Raw genomic sequence first — 15,459 nt, 5'->3', positions numbered from 1 at the left:
CATGCCTTACTGAGACTTTAAGCACACACTAAGTAAACTCCAGACTTAAAGTTTTACTTTACAGCCAGGACTCCAAGTCCCCCCCCCCCCAAGTCCGTCTCCGGCTTTTAGAAGCAGTAATGTCGTGGCATTTGCTCTCATTCACGCTGCCTCGGTTTGCTAATTAAATCCAGAGGCGAACATTTTAGCAAGCATCAACACTTCAGTTCGGAGTGCAGGTGACGGAGCCGGGCCGGTGGTCAACCCCTAGGGCAGGCGTGCGTGCGTGCGTGCGCGCGCGCCCTTGCTCGGCACACGCCTGCTGCCTTCTCGCTCTGCTCCCTGACACGGTCACGTAAGCCCTGGCTGCGGCGCTTGTAAAACATATTACACTGTCATGGCCGAGAAAAGAGCTGACAGGCCAACACATCTCAAACGGAGAGCCGCTACTCACTCCCTCCTGCTCTCTCTGCCGACCTGCACAGGGTAGCTCTAGAAAGCACGCCTGACAAGCGCCATCGATTACCTACCACGTCCGCACACACGTTTTTATTCTCCTTTCCGACTTCAGACGAAAGTTTTCTGGAGTTCACATACGCCACAGAGACTTGTGTGAACTTCCCATATGTGCAATAATCAAGAAATGGATTCGCTAGTCCAAACAGATCCAAATCTTTTGTGTTATAAAAAATAGGATAATTCTATAGGCTCATAACGCCACATTCCAGAAGTGGAGCAATTTGTTCGCACACACACAATCACACACACACACACACTAAAAAACCCCTGATTGATAGTCTAACCCTACATTTCTGTGCAAGCTAAATGAGTCTGACTGTGAGGCAGCAAGATTCCAAGCGACAGACAGTTTGCATGATAGCGTGGATTAAAATGAACTTTAATTAGATTAAGTTTTAATCTGATTTTCATTAAAAGGCAAACTAGAAGCCCTAATTGTGAGGCGAGTGCTAAAGAGTAATATCCATTAAAACTCAACATTGGAGGAGGATAAGCACTCTTCTCTGACAAGTGAAGCATGGAATTAAATTATATGACACCTTATTAGGAGTAATGGAAGGAGCTCCACTCCCAGTAAATGCAGATGGAGAGTCCGGAGAAAAGGGAAATCTGGACGCCGTCAACAAACACCCGCCGATCGGCCCGGTCACATTCCGCAAAATGTAAAGCAGAGGAGCGCAGCCAAATTAAGCCCAGCCGAACGGATCCGGCAAATCCGAGAGACGAAGGAGGAACGTGGTGGAGGGGGAGGAAGGTGAGAGATCAGCAGCCTGCTCTCACCGTCACCTTGGAAAAAGCACGCCCGCTCCTGGGCGCTGAAACATGAGTTAATCGACGTTGATGTTTTTCATAATGGGAAACAAATTAGAGCATGTTTAACACCAGCAGCGACTGCTGGGTGTTATTTATGAAAAATAGAGAGGTCCTGACATTAATTTGGATGTAACGACAGCAGCTGTAAGGCTGACAGAGATGTGGGGTCCCCCAGCCGCACGGGGGGGGGGGCAAGGCAGAGCGGCGTCAGCTCCAGCAGAGAGAGTGAGACCGCGCTTACGTCACCCTCGCGTCAGCCTCTCGGGCCTGCTCGCGCACAACACAGGTACGGGTAGGATATGGGTCATCACCCGCCTCTAGCTACACAATCAGGTGGGTGTGTATGCCAACCAATAAAGACTCTCTAATGGTGGAGGGGAAGTGCTTTGCAGTCAAGCACGCGATGGCCATGAGATAACCAGCAGAATGTGCTTTTGGGTGCGTTAACGGCAGCGTCCTTCCGTCCGGGACGAGGGCCGTGAGAGGGTTTGGGGCGTCAGCACAAAAGGAGATGGACCCGCGGGTGAGGTAGTGAGTTTAATGCCAGGCTGTTCTCTGTTCCGGGCCACAGCCCTGCTTCTGCTGAGCGCCCTGCACGGACAGAACCACGGCAGGTCCGATGCAGCGGCCGGGCTCTGACTCGGTGAACACCACTCTCGGTACGGAGCTCCAGCACCAGACGTATTGCTACATGCCCTTTTATTGCTTTTATCTGGGAAGGTCCTTGGGGGGATTTCACCCCCCCACTGCAACACAACCAAATATCAGCAGCTCACGTCTGAGGGAAACGCAAAAGGTGGAGTGCAGCGAGGCGGTGGATGAGACGAGGTGGGGGGTTCTCCTCTCTCCACGTCAACATTTCATGGCGCGTTTGACCTCTCAGACCCACAGCCTTGTTCCCCTTGGCTGGTACATGGCACCGAGAACGCTTCTCACGCCAGACCACTGCTTTGCTGGGAATAACCCCACGTCACGACCCGGCCATCCTCACTTGTAATGTGCAGGGTGTTTTTGAGAGGAGCCAGGGCAGACGGTGATGCAGCTTCGCCTGTGCTCCGCTCAGAGCATTTCCCTCCGCTGCCTGGTCCAGGGGTTACGAAACGGTGAAGTGTGAGATCATCTTTTCTTTCCTGGTGTAGCAAGTGTTTGATGTATTTTTGGGGGTTAAAACGTGGAGTCCGGTGCTCCCGTATATCCGTGCCGGGCTCTAATTCGCCCCATTAATAACGCCCCACTTTCATTTGAGATCGGCGAGGCGTTGTCACGGGCCAAAGTGAAATGTATGGTTTGTAATTACCAGAGTGTGGGGCGAGGAGTTCCACCTGAGTGGCCTCCTGCTCTTCCATTACCCCCAACCCCCTGCCCCAGCCGCCCCCCAGGCTCCGGCTTTGACCCCCTAGTGGCCATGGCCGACTCCCACCACAATTTTTCATCGTGCCCTCAGCTCGTACCGGTCACCCCGTCCCCATGGCTGCCTCCAACCCAGGGCTGCTCCTCCCACTCTCGTTGCGGACAGAGGTGCGAGACGGACAGATGAAGGAGAGGAAGCCAATGAGAGAAAGAACAAGAAATGTAGCCACACCACTCCAGCACGTCCTGCTTCTGGCTGAAAATGATCCATAAACCAGTTGAATTGCCATACGATCAGGGCTGGACTTTCACACTTAAACACATATATGCCTTACAGACCTTGCGCTCACCTATTCAGCTGCACCGAGCTTGTAATCATTATTGAACCTTTTATCCCCAGTTGTAATTTTCTTGCACGTTACATCAGTTTTGCCGTGCCCCCAGAATTTTATCCAAGGCCAATAAAGTTCAATAATTTGACTAACCAACCATACCTAGTATTCATTACATAGCCAATAAACAGATTCATCAAAAAGGACATGAAATGCACATTAAAAACCTCAGATTCCATTTCCTCAGCCGTTTGCTAAAAATAACAGGTTCCACATGAATATAAGCAGCCCTAAAGCCCGCTGCAGCCCAGGCCAAGTGGAGAAAATGGAGGCTGGTTCACATATATAACGCACTGAAAAAGGAAGAAAACCCAGTGATGCACTACAGTTGTCTTACAGTCAGAGCTACAGGAGAACAGTGAGTGACAAGCCTTCATGGTGGAGCATGTGCCGCAGGTTTGCCCCTAAACAATGCCGTGAGCTGCACCTCTCTCTCTCTCTCTCCCCATCCCTCCCTCCCGCCATGTGTCCGTGTGCAGGCATTCATAGAAAAAGAGAGGCTGTAAATATGAGGGTGGTAGTTATGCTTTTAATGGTAGTTATGCTGAAGAAGTCAGCCTCAATCCGGGGCTCGGCTCGGCCCGGAGTCACTCCTGCACTTAATCCCCGTGCCGGCGGAGACGGACAGAGTCCTAATCCACGAGCACAGCCGCGGCATAAAGACATACCCCTGCAGTTGTGCAGGCACCAAACATACAGCTAAAGTCTAAATGCAAAAAGGCCGTGGGATTTTTCAGAAGGCATAAACTAGAGAATTTCTATGCCCTACGCCTTGTTGTTGGTCCCCAGCGCAACCTTATGCACTCTATTTCCTAGCCAGACGTGGAGAATTCTCCAAAACACGATGCAGGAGTCAGCGCCTGAGATGAGAGCAGTGCCTGTTTTGTAAAGCAGTGCAACGTGGGTAAGCACATTTCAGCTTGACTCAAAAACAAAAAATGCATCAGACCTTTACATAAACAAACAATATATCAGACCTCTACATAAAAACAGACAATACATCAGATCACTACATAAACAGACACTGCATCAGACCTCTACATAAACAGACAATACATCAGACCTCTACATAAACAGACAATACATCAGACCTCTACATAAACAGACAATACATCAGATCTCTACATAAACAAACCCTGCATCAGACCTCTACATAAACAAACACTACACTTTTTTATTATGTCTTTTTCCTTTAGTTCTTGCTCTGGTTTTCTTGTCTTTTCGGTTTTTTTAAAGAACAATAAGTCTAATACTTTTATACTAGTGATTAGAACCCATAAAACCACTAAGACAACAGTAAATGGTTGAGGCAGGTGAAGTCAAAACCCTGTAGCATTTCCAAAACCAGATTAGCAGATATTATAAATTATGCAAGTTTCAAATTTCTACCTACCACTGAACTGAGCTGAACTGCGTGGTCAAGTTCAAGAAAGACGGTTATGTTAAAATGCACAACAATAAAGTGGCATCTAAACTGGATTTATAAACCACTCATTTCCCTCGATGTATAAATAAATCATGTAAGTAATATCAGAACGGGACGGGACTACTTCGATTTGACTTGCTGACATAAACTGATGAACGAAAAGAGACACTGGACAAATATAGGGATTTGCACAGCACAGCTGTGACACGGCAAGACAAATACAGTTACATCAGTGCAATGCGACGGCCACACGACATCCATCACCATCGGAGACTGCCAGCGCCGGGGCCGTGAGCCTCCACCTGGAGACCGCGCGGGTCTGGAGGGACTCCCGCCGCACACCCCAGACCCAAAAATAACTCCACCGCACACTTAACCAGCAGCCTTCATCCCAACAGAGGCCGACACACAGTAGACCCGTCCCTCCTCATCACCTCCAGCCTCAAGCAGCAGCGGTGGAGCAGGAGCCCTGAGCGGCGACGCCTCTCAGCACAGGGAGCGGAGCTGCAGCTCGCACGACAGCGTGCTGGGGGGGGGGGGGGGGGGGCCTTAGTCACACAACAGTTACAACAACAACAACTATAGCTGAAATAACACGAAGAGAAGAAAACGGTGCCGTCTGCAGGGGAGTCTAGTTGTTTTCCCCGCTTTTATTGTCAAAAGATGCAGCAAAATCATCAATAACAAATTAGCGATTGTTTACTCGTATGAAGGCATTTTTTTGCCCCCCCCCCCCCCGACTAAAAAGATTTAAAAATTAAAATGATGTTGCTTTGTGAGATCCATGTAAATGTAAAGTTTAGATTTCGATGATTCCGTAAAGAACGCAGGGAGAGAGGAGACAGTCCGTGCGCGGCGGAGTGACAGCAGACCTTTCCGGTCGGAGAGCAAAGAGAGTCGAGCTTGGGACAGTAAATAACTTTTAGTCGGTTCAATAGAAGAGAATTAAGGAAAGCGCTCAAGTTGCTAATGGGAATGAATGGGAGGCATCAGCTGGGGTCAAAAGCACTGCAGGATCAATGCAGAGGTACAGGTGTACGGCAACACAACAGGAGAATACGTTAACAGAGAGCACCGGGGAGAAGGAAGGACGGAAAGACAGAGCGAGAGAGCGAGAGAACATTTATTTCTATTACCATGATTAAAGACTGTAAAGAGGAGAGTTTAAGGTAAGAGAGGGTCACACAGAAGAATAATGGACTAATGCCGCGCACTGAGCCGCAGTCTAGGCAGGTCGGACGGGACATGTACAAAGCCCCCTTCACCACAATGGCCAGACCACACAGAAGAAAAATTATATTCATCTCTCAATGCATGAGGTACCTGCTTCCTGAAAGGCATTTTTGAATGCTTTAAGCACAAAGATTTGCAGCAATTAAAAAAACGTGAACGACAATAAAAGGAATTAAGGATTGGATTTTGAAATTTGAAAAGCAAATATATTCTTAGATATAGTAGTTATAAGTAAAGAACAGTTACCGAGTGCATCTAGAATAGAAGAACTATGTGTAGAAAACTTTAGATATTTTATCTGACAGTTACTCTGCATAAATATTACAAAGGAAATAATTTCCTCCTTAAAAATATAATTAAGAAAATTACCACTGAAATTCAATATTAAGCTAAATCTTGTCCTGAATCCAGTATTTGTTACATTACAAACATTACAGAGTACTTTATTGGAAATAACAAAACGACACTGAACAGCAAAGAACTAAATGCTTGTTGTGGTGCCAAATTCAAGCATAAATTAAGTTTAAAAACTGAAGGCTTCATAAAATGAATAAATTTTTTTTTTTTAATATGTAAAAAACTGATTATTATGCTAATTGACAACTGTTACACATTCAAGCTTTTATTACTATTATTATTATTGATTACAATTACGTCACAATTGTTGTTTGATTTCATATATTTCTGTATTCTCAATTTTAATTTAATCACCACTGACTTCTCACAAATTGCACCTTCATTTCCAATGAGTTAAGAATAAGCAAGTTGAGCGTCAGGTGCAGCCGAAAGGTCTACACTGCCCTCTAGTGGTTAGAAGAAGAAAAAAACATCTAAAACCAGGAAATCGTGAAGCGTGCATTTATGATCTTATCAGGGTTTGTAATAAGGTTTCTCTAAGCACGGGGTTTTTTTTCTCATAACGTTTTACGTTCACACAAAACATTGCAAAATTTTGCCTACAGAATCTTAAAAGGAAATCAAGACATTTCAGTATACAACGTGGGGAAATAAAATTTTACATCGGTTTTTCAGTCAGTTATGTAGTTAACTCATGCTGACTTGTCTTGTTCTCTGCACACTTTTGCAAATGTTTCCAGTTGTATGGATATTTTAAATATGTACATCAATTTATGCTATAGTCATATACATTTGCATAAACGTCATTTCACAAGTGCATTTATAGTGTAAATGTATTTGTGTGTGTGTGTGTGTGTGTGTGTGTGTGTGTGTACAATAGTGGTGCCAGCATTAAGGGATTATAATTTAAAGTGAAGTGTGAATTGTGTGGTATCTTATTTGGTAAGATATAAAGGACACGTACCTAATGAAGTGATTCTTAAGTATTTCAGAGAAAACATCTTAAAGGCAATATAAAGCACATCAACATATATTAAGACTACAGCAAGAACAGAGTACATTTGAAATAAAGCAAATTTCAGCATAATCTTCAGAATTATCAGCAAAATTAAGTCAAAAGAAAGACTTCACCCCATTAACCCTCTAACCTGTTGCCATAAAACTCAAATCACTGTTCTGTCATACAAGGTTGAGAATTGCATTTCACACTGACCTCCAATCCCAAACAAAAGTGACATTTCAGAAGGAGTGCGAGTTTGGACAGTTAGAAGGCTTACGCTACTCGGACTGCCTCCGCGCCCTCGTTGTCCCCCGTCGCCATGCTATGACGGGCTGCGAAGCTGACCGAACGGCTGCAGCTTGTGATGATTCATGGTGGAAAGACTCAGGAAACGCATTTGTCTCCAGTCCATTATGTTATGAGTTGTGCATTAATGCAGCTCAAACAGACCCTATTCATTAAAGTTAACAATGACACCCAATTCAGCTGCGCTAATGAACATCGATATTCACGCAGAGGATTAAGGGATGATTTGTGGATTTTTGTGTGCATCATTCAAAGCATAATGTAGATAAATGCTTCAGTTAGTATACAGTCTTAGTGATAAACAGGCAAGTGAGGACATTGTTAGAATTCACTGTGCTACAGCGCCACCCTCTGTACATTACAAGTAATCACTTGTTTGCTGTTTGCACACCACATGCACACAGGCTTGGAAAACAAAACAACCCTGCAGTCAGTGTGCACCTAATTCTTTGTCAGAGAGCTAAAACGTCTTAAAAAGCAGCACTTTGTTTTGTAAGAGAGGGGGAAAGAGCGAGGGAAAGAGAGAGAGAGAGAGAGAGAGAGAGAGAGAGAGAGAGAGAGAGAGAGAGAGACTAGACACAGTCCTAAGCACTGCTGATGTGGTGTAGAGAGAACTTACCAATGCCAGAATTGGCCCCGGTGATGAGTATGACTTTGTTAGAAAGATCACGGCCTTGTAGGATCTCCAGAGCGCTGGTGTTGCCGTCAAAGCGTTTGGGCTTCACCTGCACATCCTCTACAGTGAACGCTTGCCGAGGATCAAAGTACGTCTTCCTCTTATTGATGTGGCTGATTGGCAAGGAGGGAAAAAAAGCAAATAAAATCAGTAAGATGTAGAGCAGAGACGCCCGTATACGTAATGCTTCCTGATCAGAGAAGAGAACGTACAAGCCGATCTCAAAAGCAAGGCAAAAGGCTTAATTATGGTGGAAAAATATCTACCAAACGTACAGAACTCACTCAACATAATAAATTTGTCCCTTGTCATCTGTCTCCTGCTCCCACCCGTAGGGTAGATCTGCACAAAAAGATACAAGCATCTGTCTGTGAAAATAAGGACCTAACATCAGTTTAATGAACCTGTAATACTGTTTTAACTGCAACTGCAACATTAAATGTTAATGTTTCAAAGGATTAAAAAATATTCCTCCCTGATGATTGTGCACCACTTGCACACAGGACACACACGTCAGCACTAAATACTATGTCAAAGAGCAAAAAATGTCTTTTAAAAAACAGAGAGAGCGAAAGTCAGAAAGAGAGATTTGACTATAAATGACGCCTCCTCATACACACATCGCTCACTTGACTGTAAACATGTATTTGGTTGAAACACCTTGTACATGTTCAGCATAGCCTATGCACTGGCATGAAGGCCTAGCCTTTCTCCAGTTCTTCATCAGAAGTCGCTTTATAACAACAGGGTTGCTGTCAGCAGGACAGGGCAGGAACGGCTGACCACAACAGATGTAACTGTAAAAATGCACCTCTCTGCCTTACCTATAAGATAGGTGTATCTACTGATATTGTCAATGGAGGTACAAGGTAAACTGTTTCTAATAAAGTGAATGGGGAGTGTGCTTGGCGTAGCGTTTTAGGGGGCTTAACATGTGTCGTGGTGCGTGAGCTGCGAACCTCCGGCACAGCGCTTCTTCTTCCCAGTTTTAGGATGCTCCCACTGGGTCTTCATCTCGTCGTGGCTGCGAGGTGTACGAACGACAAAATGAAAGGTGCTTTCGGGACAGGTTGTCGCTCATTACTCATCCAAGTCAATCGTTTTTAAATGTCACAACACAAACTTAAATAACTACAGTGCCCGCCCACCATATTTACAGCTACGTAAATTATATCGCTACTAGGGCCAGGTTGAAGAGCTCAGATGATTTCAAATGGCAAATGTATAGAAATCAAACACCACAGCCTAGCTAGCTGTGCCCATGTTGGTTTGTTGACAGAAATGATAAAGCCACCTTACTTGGCATAGTAAACCCAACCATCCTTTGTAGACCTTTCTTCCCATCCGGGAGGAAGTTCATCCTCGCTGTCAGTATCATCCATCCCTGCGTATTTCAAAGCTGCCATTGCTTGCGAAAGTTTGGGTGTAAACCAGTCGGTTTGTTGGTGACCGTGTAAAAGCTATGGAGCCAGCAAGCAGCAAACGATAAAGAAATTCACTCTAATGCTACAGTTGCACTTCCGCAAAGCCCTAATGACGTCTGGAGGCAAGGTTTTCTGGGATATGTAGTCAGCGCGGCTATACACGGGATTAAACCCTTAGACGGTACGAGCAGTCTGTGGATTAAAGCGCAGACAAGTGGACTGGACTGCAGCGGGTGAAAAGAAGAGCTACCGGTTGACGCCCTCTAGTGGTTGGTTGCAGTGCCACTCGAACCCCGTCCAATCCCAAGTGAACGGGGCAGACGACTAACGTTCATTCCAAATTACACGTCTGATATTTGTTGGGAATTGTTTTCTGTCAATTCTCCCTCCTTCGCCCAATATTTATTTACGAATAACATGTTTTATAAAAGTTATTTTGTGATACTTAATCAGGTGCCTGACAGCTAATGTGGACGGTCACACATTGAAGGCACAGATAGCCGATTCGAAACAGCTAGCATGCTAGCTATATTAAGCTTCGCTTGACATCTTTTTTTAACCTCTGACTGTTGGCTTTGATAATTTTTAAACACTGTCTTGTTCAGCAGTAAAATGTTCTAACATACCCTCAGATTCAGGTTTTTTTGTTAGCCAAGCTAACTGAGTGACTGGTTTCTATAGCTAACTCCCCCAACATTAGCAAACTAGCTAACGCTAGGTTAGCTAAGATAGTTAGTGGAAATTTTATTTAGTATTAAAATATTGCTCGCCTTGTCACGGTAAATTAAAGTGAACGCTATCATGTAAATACCAAAACAAAAGAGCTTATTAAATATCTCATCTTGAAAGACTGCATATGGAAACTAAGGTTAAGGTGCTTCATGTAAAGTTATCTATTCATTTTTGTTAAATATGAATACTGATGAGATAGCAGATTGTAACAGCATGGCATATCAATATCACATTTAATAGCAGCCTATATGATTGTTAGTGGCACATAGCCTACCTAATTAACTCATGAATGTTGGGCACGTAAATGCTGCATGAATCCAAAATGTCAAATCACACCTGAGAACAATTTTCTGAACTTTAACGATTAACCCCCAGAGTTTTAAAATATCACTATTTCAGGACAAGTTAATATAATGTGGATAATATAAATTTGGATGTGGATATGAAACATATTTACAAGTCTACTCTTCTGTTCACTTTAAAAGAAATAATAATAATCAAAACAAACTAAACTAAAATACACTAAGCATACACAATTTGTTTCCAAAACTATGGTTAGTGTCTTACACATTTTAATTTATATTTAAATAATTACACCTGGAACAACATACATTCATATTATTTTATTGTAGTAAACCAGGAAGGCAAAACATCACCTTTTACAATTTTACATTCTGTTTCTCTGTATATAAATAAAACACACCATACTTTTTAAAGCATTAGCTGGAACATATACAGTTATGCATTCTCTTGCTAACATAAATAATATCTTATTTTTCCTGAGGCACTGCCACAGAATTCAAAAAGTGAAACCTGGAACAAAGATTAATCTAAGGGATCAGTAGAAATAACTCAAAATATACACATGTAAAACAATACTTCCTATAATATTTATAAGCAACTAAAAATCTAAACCTACCCATTTTAATGATGAATCATAACATTTCACACCTGCAACCATGTGTGACCAAAGCCCATTTACAAGCCATACTGTTTAATTTGTGAAACGTAGAAATGCAGAATGTGTAAAAACAACCAAAGCCAGCCAGAAGGTTCACAGTGGTCTCAGTCTTCATGCATCCAACACTTCAGATTTTCTTTTCATACTTTGTACTTTTCTTTTGCTTTGTCACTTAGTACACAGATGTGCTGAAGGAAATGTGAGATCCATACAATAAGATGAAGTGAATCTGCTTCTGCAAGTAACATATTGACACTTTAAATTACTCTAAACGACTTACACTTAGATCCCGGAAATATTCGTTGTAGTCTAGAGCATATCCCACCAGGTATTTATCTGGAACCTCAAAACCAATATCTGAGAAAACACACAAAATATTAAAAGACAAACCTATACCACTAAAATGCATATAGGATTAATGTAGATTTTTCATGTACATCCTTGGTTAGTGAATGACCTCATTTTGCATTATAATTCACAGTAGTGTTTTTGGCCTACAGAAGCATTCACTCACTCCAAACAAGTAATAAATATATAAAGACTTTTTTTTTTTAAATATTAAACTAAGCATGTGAAAATGTATCTCCTAATGGCCACTACACTCTATAGCTGGCTATTCATAATTAGTTGAATGGGTTGAGAACTGACCGACTACATAGGTGAAAGGACAGCAACATCTGTGCTTCTAGAATGGGCCTAAAGGGCTTAACAGTATCCAGAATACTAAAATCACGGCATAAGCACAAGTGCCATGTCCAAAAACATTAGCAGAGGGTTCTTTTGTCAGTGTAAAATTTAACATCATTGCTAAGAGAATGGGACTCACAGTCAGGCCGGTATCCCGAGCTTCTTGGTGTTCTTTTCACAAGTAGGCTAAAATTGATTTTAGAACAAATTAACTCAACACTGCTTTATATAAATAAATAGAAAATGGTGATGTTAAGTGAATTTAATTACGCCAGTGTGTTAAAGTTAACCGAAATATCATTTTGAGCAAGTTTCCACAGCAAGGGGCAGAGTGGTTTCATACTGCTGCTCAATGGTAAAATTCCAAAGCTCAGACAAACAGTATTTGATCTTCATGTAGTGCTCTAGTGGAGATAGATCCATTTATTTATTAAAAGAATAGTATATATTCTGTCTAATAGTTCTATTTGCTAATAGCCATGTGACTCGAGTAACTCAGACATTAAATGCACGTATTGTACCTAGCTGATTCGTATTTATACATTTTGTGCCACATTTCAAGTCGCTCAGTAGGAACTGCTAGGGATTCTGATTCTAGTTTTAGCTCTACACAGAACATCAGTAAATGTTACATCAGAAAAACAGAGCTAAGAAAAGTTCAATCCCCTACCTGGCCACTTTGACCATTTTGGGGTTACAGTCATGTAATAATGCCAGCAGTGTTTCCATAGTCTTTCCTGTCTCTACAATATCCTGAAACACATGCATTGAAATGGAATAAACTGCAATGCTGGTTGACATATTTTAGCATTACCATACTATAAAGTTAAATAAATAAGCATCTCAACGATAGCAAGAATATTTTTGTAATTAAAAAAATTAAAAATATTAAAACACCTGGTGCTAGCATCTTAGATTAAATCTAGTCCTAGATTAAACATTTTTTCAAAGACAAATCTACAGTATAGTCCAGCAGGAACAGTCACTGTGCCTAAGAAAAGTCTACAGCAATCCATCATCATCAATGACCACCACCACCACCTAGGCATAACAAAAATGTATAACCCTGCACACGTAACACGTAATCTTTGAACAGTTTGATTAACAGTTTAATTTGTATGAAAATTTCCATCTAATTATATTTGTATATAGATAAATAAAAGTAGAGACTTACCTCAACAATAAGAACATTCTGTTAAAAGTGTGAAATAAATTATAGTCAAAATGATAGAAGTTCCAGAGCACTGCAAAATCTTCAAAGAGACAATAAAAGCAGACCTCACCTTCCCAGTAAGAGCAGACAATTCATCTCCTCCAATAACTTTTACACAGTTTGTTGACTGATCATTCTGAGACATGAGATGATTTGGGGAAAGAGCAATATTTTAACAAGACAGCAAGTAACCACTACATCAGTTTTCCAGTTAAAAAAGTTTCAGTAGCCAAACTGCACCAGTCAGATGAATTGTGCTTTGATTGAAATAAAAATATGGGGAGTAGCAATGCAGAAGTGAAAACCCAGCAAGCTCATTATGTAACGGTGTGCATTAAAGGGGTCACGATCTCAACTGAACACAGTCCACTTGTATTTATAATAGCCACCTGCAGGAAGTAATGATGATAGACTGGAAAACACTGCTGTACCAAAAAGCAGAGGTTAAAGAGTATGCTTATTCTAAATGTGAAAAAAGTATTCACAAAAAAGGAAGCTACCAGAGCTAGCAATCTTCTTCAGAAAGTCAAAACACTAGGGCTTGGACAAACTACATCCAATTAGGCCACGTATACTGCCAAGCCAATAAATGTCACATCAAAAAAGCTAAAGAGCAAGTTGGTATTTGTATTTTTTTTTTCCAATAAACCTTTCAGGATTTCCAAGAAAGCAGAAGTATGATTGTTAGGCTCTACTTCCCACCTTAAATGAATATGGAGACAATTTTAGAACTGGCACTCACTGCGTAGCTCTTTAGCCTAATGAAATCCACAGTCAATGGCACAGACTTATCGCTGTTCTGATTGAGTGCCTTAATGTAATCCATCAGGTCTGCGAAGAATTTATACCCTCCTTTCAGCACACACAGTGCCACAATATGGTGTCCTCCCATATCACCAACAATATCTCTGGCCAGCCGCTCTGTCCTGGGGAACATTTAAAAAAATAAAAATAAAAATACTGTACTGGAAATGTGCAGCATTAAACAATGGATGTGTTCATTTAGCAGAGGTACCCGGCATACAATTTCAGGAGAACAAACAAAAGACAAAGCTGTTTCCATAAAGGGTATGCACAAGGAAATGTAAGATTTTTTTTTTTTAATGCAGAATTGAAGTCATATGCTTATCCTGTGCTCCTACACACAAGAGCCTATGGATCTCAAGACACCAGTAACTAAAATTACTGAATGAACACAAGGTCTTTTGTCAATCTGGAGCCATGTCATCAGCACTGGCACAGGGCAGGGGCACACAGGCCACACACTGAGAGGGCAGCCCCAGGAGAGAATCACAAGTAAATAATAATCATTTTTAAAAGGGCCTCCACATTCTGTGGTGTGGCCCCAGAATTTTGGCACTAATGCTGCTGGTCATTGGCTCAGTAGTGATGAATCATATCACTACACAGATACATTCCTCTGTATGTTCAAGTCAAGCAGATAACATCTTGTTTTAGGAATAAGGATAACACGTTCCTGAGACACTAGCCCACCTTCACTATGCAACCTGCCAGTTCACTCGTCAAATCATTAAGGAGCATTAGTCTGCAAGGAGACTTACCGGTCCTTTATAAGACCATTGGGAATTATAACACTATCTAAATCTTCTTCGTAATGTTTTGGTACACAGAAAAGACTCAGTTCATGGCCCTTGTCATCATCAAATATCTGTAAAGATAAAAATAAAGATTCATAACTTACAAGCTTTTAACATGTACGAGAGCATGATCTGTTCATTAATATTTATTATAGATTGTACACTGATTAACTTATTAGGCCCCTGCCTCTGGAGCAGATCAATGATAATATACATTTGTGAAAGATGTAGAAATAACAGGTGTATCTAAAGATTAGACAAAGTTCATTGACAATAACTCACTCTGTAAGAATAGTCTAAGCAAATTAAGTAGTATAAGCTGAACTGCAACTGCTCTAACCAGCGGAGTCTCAGTTTGCTTATAATCGGTTGGGAGGGAAGGTGTGCAATGTTATCACGAATTGCACGCGTAAAAATAAGAACATTAGTCGCTGATGAATATCAGCAAAACTACACACAGCGTAAACAAAAGATCAATTCTGCTACCACACCTTATGTGTTTGAAAATGGCAGTTTAACCTGCGTTTGTTCAGAGCTAGCCTATGACCGGCCTAGCGATACTTGCATGTTTCTTTAAAACAAATTACAGGCGTACCCCTTTCGCATGCAAAACATGAAAGGCAAGTTACCTCCAAACAAGCGGCCATTCTTGCAGGTCTGTCCTTGATGCAGCCTACTCCACGGTAGGCTGTATCTGTAGTCATGCTTGTCTCTGCAGGAGAGAGCCAGCGCGACGCTCCCCGCAGGTTTAAACCCTTTACGTCACAATCCCTTGGCCCTGTTCATCGGATTT

At 42.1% G+C, this 15,459-nt stretch overlaps 2 protein-coding genes across 4 annotated transcripts in view; both read right to left on the bottom strand.

Annotated features, from left to right (window-relative positions):
• wwox (WW domain containing oxidoreductase) overlaps window positions 1–9,626 on the bottom strand; it is a 135,973-nt gene extending 126,347 nt beyond the window's left edge. The window contains exons 1-4 of one of the 3 annotated variants that reach the window (XM_035536298.2): window positions 9,351–9,626; window positions 9,011–9,075; window positions 8,336–8,393; window positions 7,995–8,164 (exon numbers count right to left, since the gene is read on the bottom strand). In XM_035536298.2, the coding sequence (XP_035392191.1) occupies window positions 7,995–8,164; window positions 8,336–8,393; window positions 9,011–9,075; window positions 9,351–9,457 (400 nt within the window). In that variant the 5' untranslated portion in view covers window positions 9,458–9,626. The remainder of the gene's footprint in view (window positions 1–7,994; window positions 8,165–8,335; window positions 8,394–9,010; window positions 9,076–9,350) is intronic. The other 2 variants (XM_035536297.2, XM_035536300.2) reach the window with 2 other exon arrangements.
• Window positions 9,627–10,815: 1,189 nt separating this feature from the next.
• On the bottom strand, window positions 10,816–15,419 carry hprt1l (hypoxanthine phosphoribosyltransferase 1, like). Its single transcript, XM_027001014.3, has 9 exons — window positions 15,296–15,419; window positions 14,631–14,737; window positions 13,811–13,994; window positions 13,139–13,204; window positions 13,030–13,047; window positions 12,526–12,608; window positions 11,995–12,041; window positions 11,449–11,525; window positions 10,816–11,356 (listed from the first exon to the last, which is right to left on the bottom strand). Exons 1-9 carry the CDS (start codon window positions 15,368–15,370, stop codon window positions 11,309–11,311), a joined length of 705 nt encoding a protein of 234 aa, XP_026856815.1. The 5' UTR covers window positions 15,371–15,419; the 3' UTR covers window positions 10,816–11,308.
• Window positions 15,420–15,459: the final 40 nt, after the last annotated feature.

Source organism: Electrophorus electricus, chromosome 4 (assembly GCF_041902795.1).
Source record: "Electrophorus electricus isolate QZ-2024a chromosome 4, ASM4190279v1, whole genome shotgun sequence".
Classification (NCBI taxonomy): domain Eukaryota; kingdom Metazoa; phylum Chordata; class Actinopteri; order Gymnotiformes; family Gymnotidae; genus Electrophorus; species Electrophorus electricus.
This window is presented reverse-complemented; position numbering and strand designations above follow the sequence as displayed.